At 50.4% G+C, this 27,356-nt stretch overlaps 1 protein-coding gene across 1 annotated transcript; it reads left to right on the top strand.

The window, feature by feature from the left end:
* Positions 1 to 628: 628 nt before the first annotated feature.
* LOC108156532 (dynein beta chain, ciliary) lies at positions 629 to 27,091 on the top strand. Its single transcript, XM_033388916.1, has 29 exons — positions 629 to 984; positions 1,278 to 1,366; positions 2,274 to 2,909; positions 2,966 to 3,245; positions 3,330 to 3,808; positions 3,863 to 4,362; positions 4,422 to 4,735; positions 4,807 to 4,910; positions 5,361 to 5,914; positions 6,001 to 6,218; positions 7,661 to 7,837; positions 7,893 to 8,267; positions 8,323 to 8,496; positions 8,608 to 8,880; positions 10,021 to 11,478; positions 13,183 to 13,449; positions 13,671 to 14,716; positions 14,771 to 15,305; positions 15,371 to 15,909; positions 15,981 to 16,739; positions 16,795 to 17,383; positions 17,516 to 17,764; positions 18,711 to 19,187; positions 19,247 to 19,611; positions 22,884 to 23,022; positions 23,090 to 23,256; positions 23,309 to 26,080; positions 26,136 to 26,330; positions 26,397 to 27,091. Exons 1-29 carry the CDS (start codon positions 634 to 636, stop codon positions 26,494 to 26,496), a joined length of 14,181 nt encoding a protein of 4,726 aa, XP_033244807.1. The 5' UTR covers positions 629 to 633; the 3' UTR covers positions 26,497 to 27,091.
* The last annotated feature ends 265 nt before the right edge of the window (positions 27,092 to 27,356 follow it).

Raw genomic sequence — 27,356 nt, 5'->3', positions numbered from 1 at the left:
GCCACCTGGCCCGGCCCACTCGCTACCGGATTCCATTCCACCCGGCATTAGAGGTCACACGGAGCGGCTCATGGGCACCCCAGTCATTTAGACGCCATACGCCGCGGCGAGCTGTTTGATTTTCTGCATCCGCAGTCGGAATTTCCACTACGACCAACAGACCAACCGACCAATGTCCGATGCGGCCGGTCTGGTCAGCAGCGATGAGGAAGGTGGCCAGCCCATCGGCTCCATGGGCGGCGATGGGCTGCCGCATGGCCAGCGGGACTATAGCGATGCCCGATTGGAGCGTGTGGCCGCCTACACAACGACCACAATGCGCCTCAAACCGGATAAATGGACCAAAATGATGGCCAGCGATGAGCTGCGGGTGAGCGTACATTTTACTCTGAAACTTTCTTTGTGTGCATCCATCCATCTGCCCCACAAACCTGCCATCTGTAACCGCAGCGCACTGTTCTGGACTGGCTGCATGGGCCCACACGCGTCCTGGTCATGACGCTCAGTCCGGGCGGTGATCTGGTGCCCAGGAGCTGCCTTAGTGACTTGTACCATCAGTATACTCTCCATCAGAGTTCGCGCGGCGCCGCCACATCCTCCTCCTCCGCCTTGGGGCCGCTGGAAGACGATGCCATGGCCACGGCAACGGCAGCTGTGTCTGCGGTGGTGGCCGTCACACCCGGCGCTCTCCTAATACCCCTACCGCCAGCCTCCTCGAGCTTCACCACGCTGGACGGTGTGCCACGTGGCAAGTGTGCCTACTTTATACGCCGCAGCAGTACGGGTGCACCGCTAACAGCGGCTAATTTCCCATCCAGCGTGCTCTACGGGGACTTTCCGGTGCACAGCAAAATCGAGACAATGTCGCTGCTGTTCGATGAGGTGGTGCAGCCGCTTCTTGAGAGGGCCCAGACCGAGTGGCCGCTGATTGTGTGGAAGGATCTGCAGGCGCGCATAAAGGAAGTCCGGAACACACTCACAGAGGTGCGTGCAGAAAGTGTAGAAAGTGTTCAAAGTGGGGGAGGCAAGAGGGTATCGTTGCCCAGCTGCCACAGATGTGTTATCTCATCAAATTAATCTAATTGAGTGTAGTGGGGCAAGTAGTCTTCGAGGGGGGGGACTAGACTCGACTCCACTCCACTCCAATCCATGCCCGGCCATTGTCTTGAAAGTATTTCGCTTAATTGGCAAAACTTTTCATGTGTCTATAGGGCGATACACACAAATACATACCAACAAATACCAATACATATATACTTTATTGTTATCCCCCACAGATTAAGGGGAAAACCAACAATCGCACAATTTTATCGTTATTAGTTTCGCCAACAATCGTCGAGGAAGTGTTTGCCCACGTGAACCAAGGGTAAGTTCAGAGCCCATTCAATGGCCATTGTCTTTGTCCCATCTTCATCTCCATCTTCGACTACGATTCGGAGTCCAAGTCTTGGAAATGTCGCCCCTACAGCGATGTTTTATTGTTTATAGAGGAGAGACAAAGAGAGAGAGAGAGAAGGCTTATTAAATTGAATTTCATTGGACCAACTTTTCGCATGAATTGCTGCAAATTTATTTGGTTAGCAATTTTCCAAGAGTTTTCAAGAGTATTTACCCCTTTGGCCACACACAGAGATGAAGACGTGGTGGCAGTACACAGTACTCGTACTTTGATTACCAACGAAAGCCTAATGGTTTTTCCTCAGTTGCAAAAGGCTTTTAATTAAATTACAATTATTTAAGAAAAACCTCGTACCATGGCCAATCAGGGCACTGGACGATAATGGAATTTCCAGGAATTTTAACTTGCATTTTAGTGAATGTTCTCTCAAGCTTTGTGCCATCTCTAGCGCGATGCGAAGTGGCTCGTTGGCAGCGATATATATATCAAGAGGCAGTTTTCCATTCACTTGAAAGGCCAATCAATTAGGCCCAAGCAAATACTTGAATTACTAAAAACTCAATAACCAGCAGCCAGGCCCAAGAGCCAGAGAACACAGCACAGAAACTGAACAGAAAATAAACAATAAAATCAAATTGATTGAGATCAAATTTATATTAAAAATTGCATATAAAGAGAATGATAGAACCAGGTTTTGCTAACTAAAAGCAAACCAAGGGGTTGCTGCAATCCAAGTGCAAATTTGTTTTCAATTGGGTCAATATAATGTTTTTTTCTCATTAAAAAAGTTTCCCCCATTTGGCCAAAAAGTTGGGCATTTAATGGGATTCCAAATAAAAGCAATGTCCCATTCCCAACCCCATTGCCTTTGCAGGGACTTGCTACCCGCCCTGGAGCCAAAGTTTCGGAATCTGCTGGAGGAGATGTTCATCAATTGGACCACCCAAATGCATGACATTGTCATTGAGCGTTCCGAGTGCCAGGCCATCGGCATGGCCGCCCAGTCGCAGGCCAAGCACATCACGGTGGTGTCGATGCCTGCCCAGGAGATTGGCTTCTGGACGAACCGCAAACTCAATTTGCAGAACATCTACGAGCAGCTACGCGAGGCCACACACAAGACTCTCGGCCAGATCCTGGAGCGCATCGAGTCCGTCTACCATCAGCCGTATGCCAAGGCATTTCGGCAGCTGGTCGCCGCCTGGGTGGAGGCCCAGGATGTCTCGCTGTGGCTGCAGCCCCTTCTCCGGCAGACAGCCGCCTTCAACTCGGTGCAGTTCAGCAATGGCCACGAGCTGATTGCCCCGCTCGTTCATGTGGTGCACCTGGTGTGGAGCAATGCACGCTACTATCGGAGCACCCAAAGGATGAGTGTGCTGCTGCGATGCATATGCAACATGCTGGTGCATCGGGCCGCCGAGGACCTGGAGTTCCCACTGCTCTTCCAGGGCGATGCCGACGAGGGCCTGTTGCGTATCAATCGCACCAGCAATGTTTTGGAGTTTTTCAAGTGAGAACCCTCCGGCATCTGTCTGAAGTTTTCGTTAGCTTTTCCCCATTTCCCAGGCAACGCATGCTGCAGTACAAGGAGAGGTATGCCAGCAGCCAGGTTCTGTTGCCAGCCCTCCCTGGAGCCGGTGCCACCACCCACTCGCCACCGCCCGACGATTTGCAGCAGTTGTGGCGCTTCTGCAACGAGGATGTGTTTGGCCAAACACTCGATGGCTTCTTGGCCCAGTTGTCGGAGTTGCGGCAGGTGTTCGAGGCAGCGGTTCAGTTTCAGCAACTGGAGAAACTCGAAATTGGCGGATTGCGTGGCAAAATGCTCACCGAGCGCATCCGAGAGGTAAGACAACACTCTTCAATTACCGAGCACCGCCAAGTGGCAGAGTCATTTAACAATTTCCCTCTCTGCGCCATCGCCATAAAGATATTCAACGAGTTCAAAGTGCTCTTCGAGCAATGGAGCAACGTGGACATCGATCTGACGGCCCCGGCAGCCAGCAAATGGAAGTGCTTCAAGCGCGAACAGGCGCTCTTCTTTGAACGCATGCAACTGCTGGAGCAGAAGTTGGCCACCGTCCTGCTGCAGGCCTTCGAGCAGTGCCACAGTTGGATGCACCTGCTAAAGCTGTCGCTGATGTTCGGCTGCCTGCTGCAGCGCAGTGCCGTGCAGCCGGAACTGGTGCGGATTCTGCCCCACATTCTGGCCATCTACGACTCGGAGCTGCAGCAGCTGGAGGGGAGTGTGGCCGAGGTGCTGCTCGGCTACGAGATTCGTGGCCTGGCTGCCCTTCCAATGCCCTTTAATTTCCCCCCCATTGCGGGGGCCATGATGTGGCTGGAGCAGCACATCAACTGCTGCAATGAGCTGGGGGCCAAGGAGCTGAATCAGCTCATAGAGAAATTGTAGGTATTCCGGGCCACTAAATAAGATATCCACCTAATATCCCCTTTGTCCAGGCTGTTGGAGAAATCAGAGCTGCAGAGGATGCCGCTCAAGTGGGACTCTCTGCTCTCCCGTCGCAACATTCTGACCACCAAGCTCAGCAATCTGCAAATGAAGATCTGGACCACTTGGCAGGGGGGCATCGACAAGCTCATTCTGAAAGGACTGGATGAAGCAGTCATCGCCCAATCGCTAGATGACCGACAGCTGCATCTGAATTTCTCTGTGGCTCTGTTTACCCTCTTGAAGGAGACAAAGTATTTGTCGGCCCTGCAGGCCACTGGTTGCCTGTCCGGCGATCTCTTTCAGCTGCCGAAGGAGCTGCTGTCGCTGTACGCCCAGCGGGATGCCTATTGGGAGCGACGCATCCGCCTCATAAAGATCGGGGAGTTCTACAATGGGATCCGGACGGGAGAGTGTGCCGCCGCCGAGCTGCAGCTGATACGCAACGAGCTGGCGGCCATCGATGAGCAGGTGGCAGTGGCCTGCGACCAGTTGACTTGGCGCTGCTACGGTGAGTACTTTTCTGTGGGAGGAACCTTAACATTCCAGCCGGCCATTCTCTCCTCTCAGATGAGCCGCTTATAGCCAGCATTTTTGAGCAGAGTCGTGACCTGTTCGCCCGTCTCCAGCAATCGCATGACAATCTGGATGCCATCCTGGCCAGCATGCGGCGCTGGAGTCGAGAGCCGCTGCATCAGCGAAGTCTCTATGGCAGAAATCTGCTGGATTTACGCCACCAGCAGGAGCGTGTGCGTCTGCGGCTGCTGCAATGCGATGAGACCAAAATGTTGCTCAATCGCCTCTTGATAGCCAACTTTTGTTTGTTTTTCAACTACGAATCGCAAGAGTTTCAGCTGTACTCAAGAGATCTGAGTGTCCAGGAGGTGAGTGAGTCACTTTAAGAGTCGTATACTAGATGCAGGATGTTTGTCTCTCTGTTTCTCTGTGTATCCAGTTTGTTAGGGAATTCCCCGAAGAGCAGCGACGGCAGTATAACAAATATTTGGCCAGCGTTGATCAGTTGATTGTCCGCGAAGTGCGACAGGCCATGAGAATCAGGTTTTACAAATAACAATACATATACCCCCGAAATCACTACCATCCATCCATTTTAAAGCCCTTCCACTTGCACCAGCCAATAGCTAAGCAGGCAACAAATTTATTAATTTCCGACACGCTGCCAGCAGCAGCTCCTTTTATGTCTCATCAAAACTAATCAAGTAAATGAGCACAAAATTGCACTCCACCCAAAAACCCAAAAAAAACCGCAAATACGAAAAGACACCTTTGCAGAGAAAGCAGCAGCAGCAACCACACCAACATGCAACATGCTACATGCAACAGCAACAGCAACAACAAAAAGCATTCATGCGTCAATTGCATGTTTCACTTAACGGCACTTTTCGTGATTGCATGCAGACGCCAGTCAAGCAGAGGGTGGCAGAGGTGCCATGAACAAACTGAAGACTAAATTTAATTTTCGCATTACTCATACGCCGTGTAATTCAGTTTAGAGTATTTGTACAAAGAAATGACAGCAACAGCAACAGCGAGGACTCCTCCGTTGTCTGTGGCGGAGCCAGGGGCCACTTCAGCGACTCCAACTCCGTCTCCGACTGCGACTTGCACAGCGAGTGTGGCAAGGTTAGTTCTACAGCAAATCACAGTGCCACAAGCGACAGCAACCGCAACAACCGCTACAACAACAGCAATAGCAACAACAACAGCAACGACAACAACAGTCAACGATGCTCCACTCTTCGAGGTGAAATTGGAACTGACGGAAACGGAAATACGCTTTTCGCCAGCCTTTAATGCAAGTGTGGAAAATAATTTTCAACAAATTGTCGAGCAGCTGTTGCTCGATATAAAACAGACATGCGACTGCATGCCAAGAATTGTGCCTGACAATGCCCTGTCAGAGGATGATGAAGATGATAACGATGAGAATGATGATGATGATCCGAAGACAATGGAGGAGGTCGAGGAGAAGGACAAGCACCAGACCGTGCAGTTTAACCTGCTGCAGGCAGCCAAGGCTTATAGCCAAAAAATGGAATGCCGTGGTATTACACACCTCCCCTCCCCCTTGCATGCTTTTCACATTTTCAACGTCAACGTTCCCTCTCAGTGTCCCCCGCAGAGGCAGGCTTGGATGACTTGGAGATGCTGGAAAAAGCCATACGCGATGCTCTGGATGATACGGTTCGAGCCGCATTGACTTATGCTGCCAAATTCAACGCCTATGCATTCCTCTGGACCCAGCAGAGCGGCGATGTGTTGGCTGCGTGCATGGTGGCGGCCAAAGAGCAGACACAGCATGTCAGCGGCGGCGGCTATGCCATCATGGAGACATTCAAAAAAGAGGTAAGCCAAATCCCCAATAATGCCAAAATATCCGAGGGACAAAATGCCAAGAGACACACAAGATTCCGCTCCGCAGCGGAAGGAAAAACATATATTGGTAAGAGCTAGAGTCGAAGAAGAGGGCCAGAAAGACAGACGAACAGACGAACAGACGGACGCTAGAGACCGAGTGGGTCGCTCGATTGGCAACCACACAATTTACGTTGTGTAGCCCCTGAGACCAATAACGCTTGATAAATGCTGACCATTTAGGGTCAAATGTGTTGTGTGCGGCCGGGCCAGAGCCAAAATCTGTGCTGGAATAAGCACCAAAAAGAGATGCTTGGGCCGCCACATGGCGTCCGTCGCTGACTTATGCCCGGATCCTCCAGCAGCAACAGCAGGCAAATCGCCGACGTATGCGTAATATTTTCTTTAAACAATTATCAAACGCCCCGAAAAGCATCCAATAAATAACACAAAAGGCGCACCACACACACTCGTGCATTCATGCCACATCATGAAGGGGAAGGGGGCAGCACAACAGAACAGGCAGAAGAACAACAAATCATGGTCAAAGTGCATGGACATGGACGTGGACATGGAAGGCAAGGCGTGTGAAATTGGGTGTTGCCCCAATAAAATGAGAGAGAAGTTGCCCCGGCAAGAAAAACCGCCAGTAGCGCAAGAACGAAGTCCGAATGGCCTAATGCTCTCAACATTTCATTTAATTTCCCTTTCAAAAATTAATGCCAAACACGTTTACCCTTAACGTCTCTAAATGGAAGTAATCCTTAGGAGGGATATTAGCTGGAGTGGAAGGGGGATATCTTATGGAGGATATACGAATGTTTCCGACAGGCTTCAGGCTTTAATTCAGTGAATCATTCGGGAATTAAGTGGATTTCTTATGGGAAAATTCAAGAATTCGTGAGATTTTGGTAGATTTTTCACACCAATGACAAGTACCATCACTAGCACAGGTCCATTTTAGTAAGTATTTACCGAACAGGGCTTCCTATTTGTTTTGTTTTAATTTTTATGTTGAGTAAAGATCTTGAAAAACCTAGCAAAATTTGAGTTAATTCAAGATATTCCTGTAGACAAAAATACCCCCGTAGAACACACGCCCGTCTTCGTTCGTGGAATTCAGTTGCGTGTCGCAGTAGGTCATATATTCAACGATACCCTAGCCCAAGAATAGAGCACGAAAAATCACTGACCGGCATTTTATTTATGACTAGCCATTGAGCTGCCTCTGGGGCAGCTGGTGCGCTTAATAAACCCACGCCACTACCAACAATATATACAAAACACCGTATACTATACAGCATCCGGGGCTTAGTGTTGGGCCGCATTGTGCGCACACATATGTGGAAAATTAGCAAATAAATTAGGATTGGGGGGGCCAGTCAAATGAAGTTGTCAACGCCCTGGAGCACCCACCGTTCTTGCCCCCACAGATCGAGCAGTACAGCGAGGTGCACGAGGCGATTGACCAGATGGAGAATCGGGAGTGCATCAATGGCTGGCTGGCCCTGGATCTGAAGCCCCTCAAGTACGGTCTGCTGAATCTGGCCTGCAAGTGGTCGCATCTCTGCAAGCAGTGGCTCCTCCGCTATGTCCAGGGCACCCTCAAGGTAAGTCGCACCTAAAAGGGGCCTTGAATATAGCTAAAACTTCCTCCATTTGCAGGAGCTGAATGCCTTCATTGCGCGCGGCCATGAGACGTTGCAGCTGCATATTGCACGCCAGGACTTTAAGGCGCTGCTTCGTGTTCTGGCCATCATGGCGGAGATACGTCAGCGCGAGCCGTACGCGGATACTGTTTTCAAGCCGCTGAAGGACATCATGGCCCTGCTCAAGACCTACAATGTGGAGTACGAATCACAGCTGCTGCGCAGCATCGAACAACTGCCGCAGCAGTGGCAACAGCTGAAGCAGTGCAGCAGCGTCAAGCAGGAGGCGCTGCAGGACACACGCTTCCACCAGCAGCAAAGAGTCGCCTCGCTCATTGGCCTGCACACGTGCCACTTGCAGCACTATGCCAGGCAGTTCCAACGCATGCCGGTGGGCTGTCTGTCTGTCCTGCGTTTAACAATATCTGATTCTGAATTCCTTGCAGTTCTTTCGAGTGCCCTGTCCGCAGGTGTACGATGCCTGCGACGAGGTCTACGTGCGTCTCCATCGCTTCGGCAGACAGCAGCGTCTCTACACGCGTTGGGCGCGACTCCTCGACATTGCGGCACCCGATACGACCACCCTGCAGCTATGCGAAGTGGAACTCAGGCGAGTAAAGGTATCGCCATCTGGAAGATAGGAAATTAAACACGCGGCTTCATCGCGGTGATTGAGTCATACATACGAGTACATGCTCCTAAATATCCTCTGTTTTGATTCCCCCTCTCAGCAATTGTGGGACTTTGTTCGTGTCATCGAGTCGTGCATTGTTGATTGGCATGCGACACCTTGGCTGCTCATCGACACGGACGATATGGAGCACGAGTGCAAGAAATTCACGCGCGATTTGCGCACCCTCGACAAATGTATACGCGACTGGGCGCCCTATGTCTACATTGTGGGTGTCCTCCGGGAGCTGGTGGCCTCCCTGCGGGCCATTACCGAACTGCAGAATCCAGCAATTACGGAACGCCATTGGCTGGAGCTGATGCAACTGACAAAGGTAAGCATAATGGACCGACATCAATGGTGGGGCGAGGTATGGGAATCTATGCGGTGTACGTTGTGTGTGTGTGTGTGTGTGTCTTTCCAAATGATTGAGCGACCCAACAATGGAGGAATGGAGCTTGCAATCTGCCCCGACTGCCTGACTGCCGGCTGATGTCTCTCTTTGTGTGTGTCGGTGCGCGGCCAGCAGCAGCAGCAGCAGCGGCTGCACAATGGCGCACATTGGGCAAACACATTAGCAGGTGATGTGTTGGCAAACGCCAAACGGCAGGAGGATGACAGGAGGAGCTGGAGCTGGAGCTGGAGCAGGAGCTGCTGCAGGCGAGCAACTTGTCACATCGAATGACGCAGCGTTAACCATGTTGTGGAGCCGACATAGACATCATCGGTGCCACTCGATTTGTAAGCCAACAGTGGGATAAAGCAGCGCAAACAAATTCGGTTGCACGGGGGAAAGAGTTTACTCAAGGATATACATATATACATATGTATGCATCATCGGCTTAGAGGCAGCTCAGTCAATTCAAATCAAGACGAATAATTGAAATGAATCACTAGCTAAACTCCAATCAAATCTCTTTCGTCTTCCCGGTCTTCTCCTCGACTTGTGAGCAGCTAAGTGGACAGCACCGAATGGAGGAGCTTGTAAGTGTATATCCAAATCAAAATACTAATCCTTAACCTTAACAGACGCCCGAATGAACATTCAGTTATCAAAGCATATGCCAAACTGCTGGCATTTCTACGGATTAGATGCATTATTTAATTACCAAACAGCCATTGGACCGAGCTCTGAACAGAACTTACAACAGGCTTAGCAAGGGAGTGGTAGATTCGATCCTTAGCCTCGGGCCGACACAGGAATGCAGTCTGGGATGCTGCTGCTGCCTCTGTTGTTGTGTTCTAGTTAATTAAGTCGGTCGGAGAGCAGTCAAAATATGCGTAATTATAACGCATATATTATGTTTGGTTTCGAAATGCATCTCCAACAATTATATACAGCAATTATAGGCTTGTTAATGCCAAACAGAGATATGAGTACTCTAATTGTAGTGCGTTGCAAGCCCTGCCAATGTACTCAAATTACTGATGAAATAATTAAAATATTCGCCCGTTTATGCACTCACCCGCACAGCTCTCGTACAAATGCAACAAGTCGACGAGCCTCGCCCAGCTGCTGAGGCTGCAGCTGCAGCATCATGAGGAGGACATCAAGAACACCGTGGATCGCGCCATCAAGGAGCTGACCGTGACCAAGGTGCTCGACGAAATCAAGGCCACGTGGGCGCATCTGGAATTCGAGCTGGAGCCACACCAGACACGTCCCAGCATACAGCTGCTCAAGGTGTCGGAGGAGCTCATCGAGACGCTGGACGACAACCAGATGCAGCTGCAGAATATTTCCACATCGAAGCACATCGAGTACCTGCTCGACAAACTCGGCCACTGGCAGCGTGTCCTCAGTGGCATCGACACCCTGATTGTCAACTGGCTGGAGGTGCAGCGCAAGTGGATTTACCTCGAGTGCATCTTCATCGGCTCGGCGGACATCAGAGCCCAACTGCCGGCAGATGCGGCCAACTTTGAGCGCATTGATGCCGACTTCACGGTGCTGCTGGCACGCGTCAGTGGAGTGCGGGTCGTTATGCAGGTGGTGCTGCGGCACGAGGACGTCCTGCCCCAGTTGCTGCAACTGCAGCAGCGTCTGGCCATCTGCGAGAAGGCGTTGAACGATTATCTGGAGACCAAGCGGCTGGCCTTCCCCCGCTTCTACTTCATCTCGGCCGCCGACCTGCTGGACATACTCTCCAACGGCAACAATCCGCAGGTCATCGATCGCCACCTCATCAAGCTATTCGACTCGATTCTGAGGCTCCAATACGAGACCAACACCACCCATGCCGTGGGCATGCACTCGAAGGAGAACGATGAGTACGTGCCCTTTGTGGCGGAGCAGGATCAGCCCGCCTTCATCGTCTGCAGTGGCCGTGTGGAGCTCTGGCTGCGCGCCATCATCCAGCAAATGCGGAGCACCCTCCACGAGCTCTTCCGCAGAGCTCTGCGCGCCTTTGGGGAGAAGCCGCGCGAGCTCTGGCTCTACGATTGGCCAGCCCAAGTGGCCCTCTGCTGCAGCCAGATCAGCTGGACGGCGGATGTGAATCGATCGTTCAGCTGCATGGAGGAGGGCTACGAGGGCGTCATGAAGGAGCTCCACAAGCGACAGATGGCCCAATTAAATGCGCTGATCAATTTGCTGCTGGGAGAACTGTCGCCGGGCGATCGCCAGAAGATCATGACCATCTGCACCATTGATGTGCACTCGCGGGATGTTGTGGGCAAGATCATATCCTCCAAGGTCGACAACTCCCTGGCCTTCCAGTGGCAGAGCCAGCTGCGCCATCGCTGGGACGACGACCAGGCGGGCAGCTCCAGCGGCGGGGCAGGCACCGCCATCAGTGCGGGCGGCGGCGACGAGGATTGCTTTGCCAACATTTGCGATGCAGAGTTCCGATACGCCTACGAATACCTCGGTAACACATCGCGACTGGTCATCACACCGCTCACAGATCGCTGCTACATCACCCTGACGCAGGTGAGTCGCGTATTTACTTTCACTCTGCACTTAGGAAATCGATTTGAAGTAAATACGAGTCGTCTGGCGGAGAGGGGGCGTTAATGGGTTTAGCAGCGGAAATCCGCTACACATGAAAAGTCCATGGTCGGCTTTGAATGATTGAAAGACCGTCTCCCGTTGCTTCTGAAGTCCATTCAAGAAACAATCAACCAAAGAGAAAGCGAGTGAGGGGAGTGAAAGAAACTGCCGGAAATTCAATAAATTTGCACATATTTGCGCGTGTAATTACCGCCATTTTTTATCAAACAATTGCATATTTCACGCAGTACGCACAATCAGATTTTATCTTTTTAACTCCCATCCCATCCATAATTTATAACACACGTGTTAAAAATATAAAGGGCAATGTCTACCCTTAAACTCAGGCTATGAATTATGTAAATATGTACATATGTATATGGAAGAGTATATCGTATATTGTACTTAAATAGGGCCATTTTCTCATGTTCGATTTAGGACTTACCAATCAATTTTCTCAAGTTGTGTTTACATTGATATTAAGAGAAAACATAGGTTCATTATCCTGTTAAATATATAGTACGACATATATATAATATACTTGAACACAAAACTCAACTGATCCTGCACTTCCAGGTTAATATTTTCGCGATCATTTTTAATAATTTCACAATTTCCACGCGGCTTTTTGTTTATTTAAAGTGTGGCCAGATCTCCGATTTATTTTGCATTTTCTTGGCGTTGCCACAGAGTTCAAAAAAGATCTTTGCGACCAAAGAGAAACAACATCTATGGTCGTATGACATTAGCCTTTGATAACTGACTATTCGCAAAAACACAGAGAGCCTGATGGAAAGAGCATGCAGTGAGAGCGAGAGATATATATGCGTCAGCTTGGCTTTCCAGTTGATCTGGGACTAGCACTGCGGCAGACATTATCAGATCCAATTTTGCTGGCTGACTGGCTTTGTGTGCTGGAAAACATAATTTTGTCAGAAATAGAGCCTCAGTTCTTCGACTGATAGCCGGGGGACGTGTCTATAAGCGGCTATGAGAACTAGTTTTGCGTTTTGTCTCTCATGCTATCTCTCTCTTCGTCGCAAAGTGGTGTGGAACGGCGTGATGTTATCTCTGCTATCTCTGTCTCTGCATCAATGTTAGCAAAGTCTAATACATATCATACGTCTATAAATCTAATTGTTCCATAAGTCTAATTTCTTCATAAATTTAAGTGGATTGGATGACCGAATTCTTAAACAGCTTTCGTGCTTAAGTCGAATTAATGAAGAGGTTTTTATAGTCTTTGGTATAAACATCTTCTTGGCGTTGCCACAGAGTCCCAAAAGGATGTTTACGAAATTCGTGACCAAAAGAGAGACGAAGTTTACCTGTTGCTGCAAAAAATCCAAGTGGATTCCATTCATGGGCATAATTGTGTGTGTCAGATATAGCCTTGAGACTCAACCAAGTATTTTCCAATTAAGCAATAACTTTCAATTGATTGCCAAATATCCTGGGGCTATTTAAAACAGCCCCACAGACCGGACGACCGGCCCCTGGAAGCATCCATTAACAACGCACCTTACCTTCCGTTGCACGCTGCAAATTAAACAACTCGTTAGTGGAAAATAAATTTCCCTTGCAATTTACATATGCCACCTTTCTCGCCGCGCTGCCGCATCTACCAAAATTGCGGGACGATAGTCCTTGCGACTGCGACTGGCGGGTGCAACCGCTGGACCTGCCGGCACCGGGAAAACGGAAACGACCAAGGACCTGGGACGCGCGCTGGGCGTAATGGTTTATGTCTTCAACTGCTCGGAGCAAATGGACTACAAATCTTGTGGCAACATTTACAAAGGGCTGGCCCAGACCGGTGCCTGGGGCTGCTTTGACGAGTTCAATCGCATCTGCGTGGAGGTGCTGTCCGTGGTGGCCGTTCAGGTGAAGACCATACAGGACGCGATAAAGGTACTGGGCCACGAGGTGGCGACGAGGAGCGTTTGCAAATTGATTTTACCCACCACCTATCCTATCCCGCTTCTTTGCCATGCTGCGCATTGATTACTTTTCCTTGGGCCACCTTGTCCGTCCTGTTGTGGATGCTGCTCCTGTGATGCTGTTTCTGGTCCTCCGCTGTGGACCTCTCGTTCCTGGTTGTTTTGCGGCCACTGCCTCTGTTCTGTTTACAGATGCATAAAACCCAATTTATCTTTATGGGCGAGCGCATTTCGCTGGAGCCGTCGGTCGGAATTTTTATCACCATGAATCCGGGCTATGCCGGCCGCACGGAGCTGCCGGAGAACCTGAAAACATTGTTTCGCCCTTGCGCCATGATTGTGCCGGACTTTGCTTTGATTTGTGAGATTATGTTAATGGCCGAGGGCTTCCAGGATGCCCGTCTCCTGGCACGCAAATTTATCACCCTCTACACGCTGTGCAAGGAGCTGCTGTCCAAGCAGGATCACTACGATTGGGGTCTGCGCGCCATCAAGTCGGTGCTCGTGGTGGCCGGCACACTCAAGCGCGATGACCACAGCCGGCCCGAGGATCAGGTGCTGATGCGGGCGCTGCGTGACTTCAACATACCCAAGATTGTGACGGAGGATGTGCCCATATTTATGGGCCTGATTGGCGACCTCTTTCCTGCCCTGGACGTGCCACGGAAACGGGTCTTTGAGTTTGAGAAAACCATACGGCGGGCGGTGAACGAAATCAAGCTCCAGCCGGAGGAGGGATTCCTCATGAAGGTGGTGCAGCTGCAAGAGCTCCTGGACGTACGCCACTCGGTTTTCATTGTGGGCAATGCGGGCACGGGCAAGACCAAAATATGGCAGACCCTTCGCGAGACCTATCGCATTCAGAAACTGAAGCCCGTTTGCCATGTGCTCAATCCCAAGGCTCTGTCGAATGATGAGCTGTTCGGGATTGTCAATCCCACGACGCGCGAGTGGAAGGATGGCCTGTTCTCTTCGATAATGAGGGAGCAGGCCAATATGCCGCCAGGAAACCCAAAATGGATCGTTCTGGACGGGGACATTGATCCCATGTGGATCGAGAGCCTCAACACACTGATGGACGACAACAAGATCCTGACGCTCGCGAGCAACGAGAGGATTTCCCTGAAGCGCGAGATGCGCCTTCTCTTCGAAGTGGGACACCTCAAGGCAGCCACTCCTGCCACAGTCTCCCGTGCGGGTATTTTGTACATCAACCCCCAGGATCTGGGCTGGTCGCCGTGAGTATAAGGACCTCTTTTGAATTTTGAAATTTATGTGTGCTTTCCCTGCAGCTATGTTTCGTCCTGGCTGGAGACGCGAGTGGATATGATTGAGCGTGGTATCCTCACGACGCTGTTTGAAAAGTACTTTCCCTGTCTCATGCAGCGGCATCGTGACTTCCGTCGCATTACACCCATCACGGATATGGCCATGATTCAAATGACCTGCCATCTGCTGGAGTGTCTGCTGGACACCGATGACAGAGGTGGAGCAGGGAATGGGGCCACTACTGCCGTCAATCCTCACAGTCTGCACCATGGCGAGATCTCGCACGAGTCCGCTGAGATGGCCCTGGAGACGATATTTGTGTATGCCACCGTCTGGAGCTTTGGATCGGCCCTGCTGCAGGACATTATCATCGACTGGCATCGGGAGTTCCACAAGTGGTGGACGGGGGAATTTAAGGATGTGAAGTTGCCCAATCAGGGCACTGTGTTCGACTATCAATTGAATGTGCAAACGCTAAAATTCCAGGCATGGTCCGAGCTGGCCGCCCATGACCAGCAGCAGCTGGATGGTCAAATCGATGCCGAGATGCCATTGCAGGTGCGTGCTTGACCCATTTGCAAATAGGAGAACTAATCATGCACAGTAAGCCTCCGGGCACACAGAACGTGCTCATTTCAACTGCAGAGACCACACGCCTGGCCTACTTCCTCAAGCTGCTCATCGACCGCAATCTGGCCTGCATGCTGGTTGGCAGCTCCGGCTGCGGCAAGGGCGCCATCTTCCGTGAGCTCTTCAGCAAATATGCCAGTGACCAGGAGCTTCTTGAAATCGCAGTGACTGCTGTCACAGACAGTCATCAGCAGCAGCAACAGCATCAGCATCAGCATCTGTCCAATCCCCCATTAGGCGCAGGCGGTGGAGGAGCCTCAACTGGAGGGAACGTACGCCGGACGACATCCTCCTCGACACCGCTGCTGACCACAGTGCAGGCGACGCACTTCAACTTCTACACCACATCGGAGATATTCCAGAAAATGCTCGACCGTCCGCTAGAAAAGAAGTCTGGCCGCTGTTATGCCCCCAGTGGACCCAAGCGACGGCTTGTCTACTTTGTCAATGACCTGAACATGCCGGAGGTGGATGAATACGGCACCGTGCAACCGCACACAATTATGCGACAGTTCATGGACTACAGGCAATGGTAAGAGTGTGTGATAATTCCTCCACCGCTGCTCTGATTACTCGACTTTCATCCATTTCCATCCACTACAGGTACGATCGCCAGAGGCTGCAGTTGAAGGATATTCGACACTGCCAGTTTGCGGCCTGCATGAATCCGACGGCTGGCTCCTTCACCATTGACCCACGCCTGCAGCGCCATTTCTGTGTGTTCTCCGTGTCGCAACCGACCGAGGACATGCTGCAGTACATCTACTGGAGCATTCTCAACGGTCACCTCGAGAGTCCGACGCAGGGCTTCAGCAAAGAAATACGCACGATTGGCAGTCTCCTGGTGCGTGTGGGCATTGCCCTCCACCGACGCGTGGAGTACGCCTTCCTGCCGACGGCCGTCAAGTTCCATTACCTTTTCAATTTGCGCGACCTCACGGGCATCTACCAGGGTCTGATGAACAGTGTGGGTGCGCCGGCCTCGGCGGGCGGTGGGCCCACAGCAAACGTGTATGGCGGCACCGTCTGCAGCAGGCCCTCAGAACTGATCCGGCTCTATGTGCACGAGGCTTTTCGGGTCTATCACGATCGTTTGGTCGATCCGTATGACATCAAGTCATTCAAGTCTTCGATTCGGGACATATTCAAGAAGGACTTTGAGGACTTTGACGAAGAGTTTGTGTTTGCAGAGCCCCTGATCTACAGCCATTTTGCCCAGTCGCTGGTGGACCAGAAGTACATGCCGCTCAAGAGCTGGGACTCGCTCTATCAACTGCTGCTGGAGGCCCAGGCCAGCTACAATGAGGTGGTGGGCTACATGAATCTAGTCCTCTTCGAAGATGCCATGATACACGTGTGCCGGTAAGTGGAGCACCCTCCTCCCTACTTCCCAATGGCTCAGCTGTATTTTTTTCAGGATTAATCGCATTCTCGAAAGTCCACGGGGCAATGCCCTGCTCATTGGAGTGGGCGGATCTGGAAAGCAGACCCTCGCTCGCCTGGCTGCCTTCATCTCGTCGCTGAGTGTCTCCCAGATTCAAATCAAGCGCGGCTTTGGACTGCTCGATATGAGGGAGGAGATCGCCAGTCTCTATATGAAGGTGGGCCTCAAGAATCTGGCCTCGGTGTTCCTCATCTCTGATGCCCAAATACCCGACGAGTCCATACTGATGCTCATCAACGATTTGCTGGCCTCCGGTGAGATACCAGAGCTCTTCAACGATGACCATCTGGAGACCATCATCAATGGCATACGGAATGAAGTGAAGCAGAGCGGCACCCTGGACACCAAGGACAACTGTTGGCGATATTTTGTTGAGAAGGTTCGACGGCTGCTTAAAGTGGTTCTCTGCTTCTCCCCCGTGGGGCAGACGCTGCGTGTGCGGGCCAGAAAATTTCCGGCCATCATCAGTCGCACGGCCATCGACTGGTTCCATGAGTGGCCAAAGAGCGCTTTGGAGTCCGTATCCCAGAAGTTTCTCAGCGAAATCAGCAGCATTTTGGAGGTTCGTATTCAGTCTGGGCCCCGGCCCTTATTTATGCGTCTGTCGTGCACAATTTACAACTGAAACCTGTCACAACGGACACTTAAAGTCCCCCGTTTTGCTGACCTCCTGTTCGTCCATTTATACACACAGCCCGCGCTGGTGCCGCCCATCGGTTGCTTTATGGCTTACGTCCATGGTACCGTGAATCAGATATCGAAAATTTATCTACAGAATGAAAAACGCTACAACTACACGACCCCAAAAACTTTTCTGGAATACATTTTCCTCTACCGCAAACTGTTGGTGGACAAAAACGGGGAGTTTGCCGAGCGCATTGCACGCCTCCAGAGCGGCATGGCGAAACTGGCGGAGTGTGCCCGTCAGGTGGACACCCTGAAGGTGAGTAAATGATGGAAAGGGGCACACGAAATGGATGGATGCCACACGGTTGCACATATGTACACTATGTACCATGAATGTGCCATGCGACGAATCCGACTCACAGACGATACGGATGAGTTTATGCCTCGAATAATATCCTGAATAGGGTATGCTGAAACAGATCGAAAGGAAACTTCAATTCGGGAATATTTATAGTAGTTAAACCGATGAGAACTTCCGCCAGTTCTATTCATTTTTACTGGGTACTCGTTGAATCGATCATTTTGTTATGCATCAGCATCACTTTTCCTGGCGGCTTTTCCTGGCCCGCACAATGGAGCCACCCGATCCGGTGCCAAGGCGTTGTCGGCCATTCAATTAGTGCGCTTAATTGAATTGTTGTTGTTACAGCAAATCTGCTGTCCATTTTCCACGGCAACATCAATGGGTGTAACCGGAGAAGCGGAAGGCTGGACACAGAGCTCTCTGTCGTTCTTTTGAGAGTTTTCAGCGTCGTTTCCGGTTACGTTGCGTATACGCAATGGAAAAGCAATGGCGTGGCGGTCGGAAAAGGGGTGCCAGAGCGAGAATAGAGCGCAGCGCGGCCAAATGTTATTTAAACTAATTGAATTAAATTGAATTTTCGCTTCAATTAAACAAACGCCGGCTCAGTTTTTCCCGTGCGCATGCTGGGTGGGGGGCGCCCTATCGGCCCTGTCGATAGTCACATATACACGGATATATAGTATATACTGTTTCGAGATTGTATTTGTCTGGATGCGCCCGCAATTTGTGCGCAAAAGTTGCCTTTAAGTAAATATTGAGCCATCGTGCCGGGTCTTTAATTATTTTTCAAACAGCCGGGGAAAACTTTTCAGCTTACTCTGGTTCTGATTTCGATTCCGAATCTGTTCCTGAGTTTGGGTTTGAGTTTTTATTCCTAATTTTACCCCCATGCACACAGCATCAATTGGCCATCCAAGAAGTTCAGCTGGCGGGTAAGAATGCGGCCGCCGACAAGCTGATTGTCATCGTCAGTGCCGAGAGCGAGAAGGTGAAGCGGGAGCGTTACATAGCCTCGGAGGAGGAGAAGCGGGTCCGCATCATCGAAGAGGATGTCTCCATCAAGACCAAGATGTGCGAGGAGGATCTGCGGCAGGCGGAACCGGCCCTGGTGGCCGCCCAGGCAGCACTCAATACCCTCAATAAGAACAATCTCACCGAACTGAAGTCCTTCGGCTCCCCGCCCAAGGGTGTGATCAACGTGTGCGCCGCTGTGATGGTGCTGCTGGCCACCAATGGCAAAATACCCCGCGATCGCAGCTGGAAGGCGGCCAAGCTGATGATGGTGCGGGTGGACCAGTTCCTCAACGATCTGCTCAACTACAACAAGGACAACATACACCAGAATATCATAGAAACGCTCCAGGAGTATCTCAAGGTAAGCGCGAGTCCTGTTAACACTCCATCGATTACCACCAAGTGATTACTTCACTGCAGGATCCCGAGTTCAATCCCGACAAAGTCGTGCAAAAGTCAGTGGCTGCTGCTGGTCTGTGTGCCTGGGTCATCAATCTGTATCGCTATCACCAGGTCTTCCTGATAGTCGGCCCCAAGCAGCAGGCCCTGCAGGACTCACACCAGGAGCTACTGGAGGCTCGCGAGCGCCTGCAGTATCTCAAATCGAAGATTAACAACCTGGAGGCCAAGCTCGCGGAAATTCAGGCCGAGTTCGAGCACGCGGTGGCCGAGAAGCAAAAGTGCCAGCGCGAGGCGGACAAGACCTCATTCACAATTGACCTGGCCCATCGTCTGGTCAACGGACTGGCCAACGAGAATGTCCGCTGGCGCGAGTCCGTCCAGAGGTGAGTGTCGAGTGCGTCGGTCTGGGTGCGAGGGCCAGTGCGGGTGTCCGAGTCCGTATCCGCGGGCACCGCGAGTGTGTTGCATTTATGCGTAATCAATTATTAAATTTAATTTACATTCTGTGTGCGGCCGCAATCGCAGTAATTGCTTTGCTTTCCACGTCCCCTACCCACCTTCCAGCGCCATCTGTTGAAGGTAGTGGCCTGAACCGCGGTGTGCCTCCTGCACCGCCTCCTTCGGCTTCTGCGGCAACGGGAGTTTCGCTTACTTGCGGTCCACCGCAGCAACAAAAGGCCGTAAATGTTATTTACTTGCGCTCATTTGGGGCACTACAAGGGTCCCCGACCCCGGTTCATTCGGTCGATTGCAGGCACCACTCCATTGGAGGCAATGAACTATCCGCCATTACACTCCGAATTGTGTGCTGCGAAATGAAATGGATTTACGCTGCAGCATGCAGCAGGCAGGAGGCACAGACATTGTCAACCCGAGTCGCGACTTATCCCATCTGTTGCTCGCAACATTCTCTGACGTGGCGTGATACCCCGCCATGTGCGCAACGGTTGCCCAAATTCCATCAAATTGCAGTTGACAAGCGTGAAAGCACGGGGGAACGGGGGGAGCTCAAGCCAAACAGCGACACAACTTCAGGGCTAAGCCCTTCGCGATTTGAGAACACGTCAATAAAGTTTGCATTTCCCTGAGGAAATTCCAAAAACTCATCATGAAAAATTTACTAAAAAGTGTTTTCTAATTGCAAAATGATCGGTGAAGTCGGTTATGTTTTGCCCACGATATGCCCAACTTTAGGGGGATTTTTAGCTATTTTTAAACCTCATCAAAATCTGAATTTCCATTGATGCAAAAGCATAAAAGCAATAGTAGTAGTTGTGCACTCCCCTACCCCGCAATTACGTAAACGTAAATCTGAGCCAGGGCAGAGCACATGCAATAAGCACTCACAAAAATCGTAATCAAATTCAGATGTCAATAGCAATAGCTGGCCGTGCACACAACACGCACTCCGACGCCTTTGGCTGCCCATTGACTGCCTGACTGGCCAAGTGCACGGAAAGAAATTATGATATGGTAATGAATGAACAATGAACATCGAATTCGAAGTTTTAAATAAATAAATTGGCATCTCTATTATTTTACTACCCAAACCCAAACCACCTTCAAACAATTCCTTTCAAAATCGCATCCGTACAAATAAGCTACACCTTGATCTAATATAAATTCATATTATAAATTTTTAATATTATTATTCTTATCAAATATTCAGATAACAACAGTTTGCTTATAAGCTGATTACTGTGTGAAATGTCTATAGCTATTTTGAAGGAAATTAATATTTATGAAACACTATATTACCTCCTGAATATCTGGATAATTTTGAATGGGTTTTTTCCCCGTGTGGCTCGACTGGCTTTCTGGTGCATTCATTGAAATTCAATTGAGTGCGCGTGCAAGCCAAAAGAAATCCGCAAAGGGCATGGATGATGATGATGGTGGGTTAGGGTCTGGCAACGGGCTGAGGTGTTGAATTTTTCGCACCTAAATAACTGCAAAATTCACACAAACACAAACGTGTGTGTGGTCAGGGGCCGGGGCCGGGGCCGGGGCCTGTTCCGGTACGACCAGAAGACCACACAATCGGGCATCGTCAGCAGTTAAATCGGCAGGGGAGCGGAATTGGAATGGAAATGGTTATGGGGTATGGGGTATGGTATGCTGTAAATGCATATAAAATACGTATTGAATTATGAAAAATGAAAAATTTTCACAACTTCCACGCCTGGCTGCTGGTCTATGAATTTGTGGCATGTAAACCAAAAGGTATGTGGGTATGTGTGTGTGTGTATGTGTGTGTGCCTTAAATATACAAACTAATGCCCCATTGAGTGCTGCACTGGCAAAGGAGCAATAGCCTCCGTCCGCAGTAGCAGCACCGACAGCAGCATTCAGTGGAAGACTTTACATGCGAGAGAATTGTTCAAATATTTATGGAAATATAATTTGACCCCCAACTGCAGTGTACCCTGTACTTGTGTAGTGTGTGTGTGAGTGTGTGTGTGGGTAAGCTGCTTTCTGACTCTGACTTGCATATAAATTTCTGCATATTTGACAATGACATTACACATACGCACAGCCATCAGAGCCAGCACAGGAGATATGTGTGTCGGATGTGCAATATTTGTTAGCCAACTTATTGTTGTTATTTTTGATACTGCTGCTGCTGCTGCTGCTGCAGGTTCTGATGGCATTGTTTTGCCTGCCTTCGGAAAATACTCGTACTCGTACTCGTACCTGTGTTTTAAATGAAAATTCTCTTATGTCACCCGACAGGTATTTTAACCAAAAATTCCATAGAATATCTTTGGAAAAACAAATATTGCATCCAAGGCTTTTCAGTGTTTTTCAGGAGCGCAGTCAGAAGGGATCGGAGCGAGTGTCATCAATGCCGATAACCGAAGGTTACAGTCAATTGAATGATATTCGAATATTTGCATACCATATTTTCTTTGGCAACCCCCCCAAAAATCTGCCACACTGTGGATTCTATGGGAATGCCTGTGCAATTATTAGATTATTCAATTACAAAGCATTATTTACAGGACACTTTTGCGCATATAAATGAGCATAAATCATTCTCAAGTTGCAGTTTAAATGCTTGCTGGTGTGTAGGGCTTTGCTTTCAGTAGAACACTAATTGAAAATATGTACTTAAGCCGCAGCAACGATAATACGATAATACTACCTCCTTGCTCTTGTCTGTGACTTAAATTCTGTTCAGATCCTGCTCATCCTTCGCTTGTCTCTAATAAAATAAGCTAAAATATTTCAATAATAGTTGGCATGCAGCAATTTCTGATAATTTATGCAACCACTTCTGGCGGGATGAGGGGGAGCAAAGTAGGGGCTTCCGCTTCCATCATCGACATTGTCAGCAACAGAGGCAGGCACAAGCAGCAACAAGCTTGCAACATCCAACCTCTCCGACATCATTATTTTTTCAATTTCCCCTCATTTCAATTTAAATGCATCCCAAGACGAAGCCGAGTGCCAAAGGCTGCAGCGGATGCTGAGACGCCTGTAACCTTTGGCTTCCTGCTCCCCCGTAATTTATACGATTTGTTAGCATCAAACGGAATCCGACCCGTTCCCTCCAGCCCTCCAGCCCCCCAACCATCGTTGCTTCTTTTTGTACTTGACTTTCCCTTTTCCGCTTCCCGCTTCCCGTTTTCCCCCCCGTTCATTGTCTTGCCAGTTTACAAGCCAAGATTGGAACCCTGCCTGGAGATATACTACTAATTTCCTCGTTCCTGTCGTACGTGGGCTGCTTCACGCGCCGTTACCGCGAGGAGCTGCAGCACAAGATGTGGCTGCCGAACTTTCGCAAAATCGATGTAAGTAGCCGGGCACTTTCGCCTCGACAAGAACCGGGATTTACCTGTCAGTGTCCTCACCGTACAGCCGCAGATACCCCACACCGAGGGCGTCGACACTTTGGCCCTGTTCTCGGACGATGCCCAGATAGCAACCTGGAACAATGAGGGTCTGCCCATGGATCGAATGTCCACGGAGAACGCCACCATCTTGCAGTACACGACGCGATGGCCGCTAATGATTGATCCACAGCTGTAAGTGCGATAAGAAGGATTAAGAAAATTGTTAAAATCTCCCTTTTTGCAGACAAGGCATCAAGTGGATCAAGAACCGCTTTGGAGCATCTTTGGTTGTGCTGCGCCTGCGGCAGCGTGGCTTTCTGGAGGCCCTGGAGAAGTGCATCTCGCAGGGCGATACTGTGCTCATTGAACAAATCGAAGAGTCAATGGACACTGTGCTGGAGCCCTTGCTGAGCCGGGCGCTGATCAAAAAGGGTCGATATCTGCGGATTGGCGACAAGGAAATCGAGTTTAATGCAAATTTCCGGCTCATACTCCACACGAAGATGGCCAATCCGCACTACAAGCCGGAAATGCAGGCCCAGACGACCCTGATTAACTTTACGGTGACGCCGGATGGCCTCGAGGAGCAGCTGCTCGCGGAAGTGGTCAAGATTGAGCGGCCGGACTTGGAGCAAATGAAAACGGAGGTAACCGTCCAACAGAACAAGTTCAAAATCTCCCTAAAAGCCCTCGAGGATGAGCTCCTGGCCAGACTCGCCTCAGCCGGCGAGAATGTGCTCGATGACCATGCCTTGGTACTGAATCTGGAGAACACCAAGCGCACCGTGGATGAAATCGAGGCCAAGGTGCGGGAGGCTCGTCTCACGACCCTGCAGATCGACGACACGCGGAACATCTATCGTTCGGCGGCCAAGCGGGCGGCAATCCTGTACTTTGTCCTCACCGACCTCAACCGCATCAATCCCATCTACAAGTTCTCGCTGAAGTCCTTCATGCACGTCTTCCGGCAGGCCATCGCCCTGGCGCCCGACTGCAAGAACTACGAGAAGCGAGTGCTGCACCTGGTCGACTCTATCACCCTCCAGACCTACCGCTACACGCTGAGGGGTCTCTTCGAGGCGGACAAGCTGACCTTCACCTCGCACATGACGCTGCGCATCCTGATTGCCGCCGATCAGGTCTCCAAGGATGAGACGGACTTCCTGCTGCGATACCCCCACGATCCGAGCACACTGTCGCCGCTGGACTTTGTCGGGCGCAGTGCCTGGGGCGGTATTAAGTCGCTGACCCTCATCGAGCACTTCTACGGCATCGACAAGGACATGGAGAACTACACGAAGCGCTGGCGCAAGTTCATGGGCAGCGATACCCCCGAGCGGGAGCAGTTCCCGGGCGAGTGGAAGCACCGGACGCCGCTCCAGAAGCTGTGCATTGTCCGAGCCCTGCGGCCCGATCGCATGACCTATGCCATGTGCCAGTTCGTTGAGCAGACCATGGGACGATCGTATGCGGAGGTCCAGACACCGCCGTTCAATGCCATCTTCAAGGACCTGAATGCGGCGACACCAGCCTTCTTTATACTCTCACCCGGTGTCGATCCCATCCGGGATGTGGAGTGGTTTGGCCAGAAGCAGGGCTTCCACGCAGAAGCCGAGACGCTGATTAACATTTCGCTGGGCCAGGGCCAGGAACTGCTGGCCGAACAGGCCATACACCAGGCTCTGGCCTCCGGTCAGCAGTGGGTCATCCTGCAGAACATTCATCTGGTGGTCAACTGGCTGCCGACGCTGGAAAAACTCATCGAGCGCATTGTCCTGCAGTCCGAGACCCAGGGGGAGTCCAATTTCCGTCTCTTCATCAGCGCTGAGCCGGCCCCGGATCCGCAGTACCACATCATACCGCAGGGCATCTTGGAATCGTCGCTGAAGGTGGTCAATGAGCCGCCAGCTGGGATGGCCGCCAACCTCCACAAGGCCTGGGATAACTTCTCTCAGGACGCGCTGGAAACCTGCACCCAAGAGGCCGAATTCAAGTCCATTCTGTTCGCCCTCTGCTACTTCCATGCAGTGGCCGGGGAAAGGCGAAAGTTCGGGCCCCAGGGCTGGAACAAGATCTATCCGTTCAACATCGGGGACCTCATGATCTCGTCGAATGTGCTGCATAACTATCTGGAGGGTAGCAATCGCATACCGTGGGAGGATCTGCGCTACCTTTTCGGCGAGATCATGTACGGGGGCCACATCACCGACGACTGGGACAGGCGCCTCTGTCAAACGTACTTGGAGGAGCTTCTGCAACAGGATCTCATCGATGGCGACTTTGAGCTGTGCCCGGGATTCCCAGCTCCGCCCAATCTCGATTTCGAGGGCTATCACTCCTACATCAATGAAATGCTACCAGATGAGTCCCCCCTGCTGTACGGACTTCACCCAAATGCGGAGATTGGTTTCCTTACCACCGCCTCTGAGCAGCTGCTGCGCACCATCTTCGAGCTACAGCCCAGAGAATCGGAGCTGAGCTCCCACTGTGGTGCCCCCAGGGAGGAGCTCGTGAAGATCATGATCGATGACTTTCTGGACAAGCTGCAGGACGAGTTCAATCTGCAGGCGCTGCTCAATCGGGTGGAGCGCAAGACCCCCTTCGTGGTCGTGGCCCTTCAGGAATGTGAGCGCATGAATGCCCTCATTCGCGAGATCAAGCGATCTCTCCGCGAACTGATGCTGGGCCTCAAGGGAGAGCTGACCATCACTCAGGAAATGGAGCGGCTGGATCACGCAATCTTCTATGACCATGTGCCTGGGGCTTGGGCCCTGCTGGCCTATCCCAGCATGCTGGGCCTCCAGGGCTGGTACGCGGATCTACTGCATCGCATCAAGGAGCTGGCCGGCTGGCTGAACGACTTCAAGCTTCCATGCGCCATCTGGCTGGGTGGATTGTTCAATCCACAGAGCTTCCTCACGGCCATTATGCAGGAGAGTGCCAGGAAGCACGATCTGCCACTGGACCGCATGCTGATCAGCTGCGATGTCACCAAGAAGCAAAAGGATGATGTCACGTAGGACCTTCTTAACTTTTTTTTACACCAATCTCTATCTGTAATCTTTTATCAGCCTTCCACCTATGGAGGGTGCCTTTGTCCATGACCTGTATATGGATGGGGCCAGCTGGGATTGTCAGCTCAACTCTATTGTGGCCCTGCATCCCAAGGAGATGCTCTGCGCCATGCCTGTCATCTACATCAAGTCCATTGTCCAGGAGAAACAAGAGCTGCAGCGTGTCTACGAGTGCCCCCTATACAAGACCAGGTGAGTGACCTTTTTCCCTACGGAACAGCTATATTATGCATATCTCGGATTTGGTTTCACTTCCAGGTCGCGTGGCAACACTTATGTCTGGACATTCAACCTCAAGACCCGCGAGCGTCCATCGAAATGGATATTGGGGGGAGTGGCACTCTTATTGCAGCCATAAAAGCGAGCCGCGCACTTCACTCGTCCATCCGTATCTACGCGTAGCATTTCGTATCTACTAACCAAAGTTCAGGCATCGCTCGCGCACACACCAGACGTTTCCACTCGAAATGACGAATCAATTAGTAGATAATTATTTATTAACTTTTAGCGCCTCCCCACTCCATCCGCGGGTCGTGTCTCGTCTCGCGCAACGCACGTGAAGTTCGCGTAAATATGACGAAACCAACAATATATGTATCTTATCTGACATTAGTGGAACGATGTATTGCGAATAGTTGAATGTTGCTAGGGTAAATTCCTCGTAATTCCAATGAGGCAACCTGTTGTTAATACATTTTGCTCTGCACAGTTATTGGGAAGTTCTATATCAATCCCCAATAATACAAATGAATAAAGTGCCGCCTATGGTTTTTATATTATATCTAGGGGAAACTACTAGGGTAATGCCCCTCAGTACACTCAGAGACAAATGGTAGACTAAAAAGAACATACATACACGCATATTTAAAAGAAATTATTATTAATTTTAAACACGAACATTTCAGTTAAATGTATTCAAAATTCATATTTAATCGAAATATACAAAACTTTAAAATATATATAGTATACATTATATTTGTAGAAAATTTATTGATCTAAATATGAAAATATTGAATTTTAGAATGAAATTTATTTATTTTAAATATAAAAATAGTCAAAGTTTCAAAATCTTCGGGTTAATATTAATATTTCAGTGCTTTTTTCTCTGTGTGTACTAGAGCAAAGATTCCATCAGATAGATACATAGATAGATAGACAGGCAGAAAAGCGAATCACGTGCCAATGGATGGTCTCAGAAGTGGTTCAAGGTCAAATGTG

The sequence above is a fragment of the Drosophila miranda genome, chromosome 2 (assembly GCF_003369915.1).
Source record: "Drosophila miranda strain MSH22 chromosome 2, D.miranda_PacBio2.1, whole genome shotgun sequence".
In the NCBI taxonomy this organism is placed as follows: Eukaryota; Metazoa; Arthropoda; class Insecta; order Diptera; family Drosophilidae; genus Drosophila; species Drosophila miranda.
This window is presented reverse-complemented; position numbering and strand designations above follow the sequence as displayed.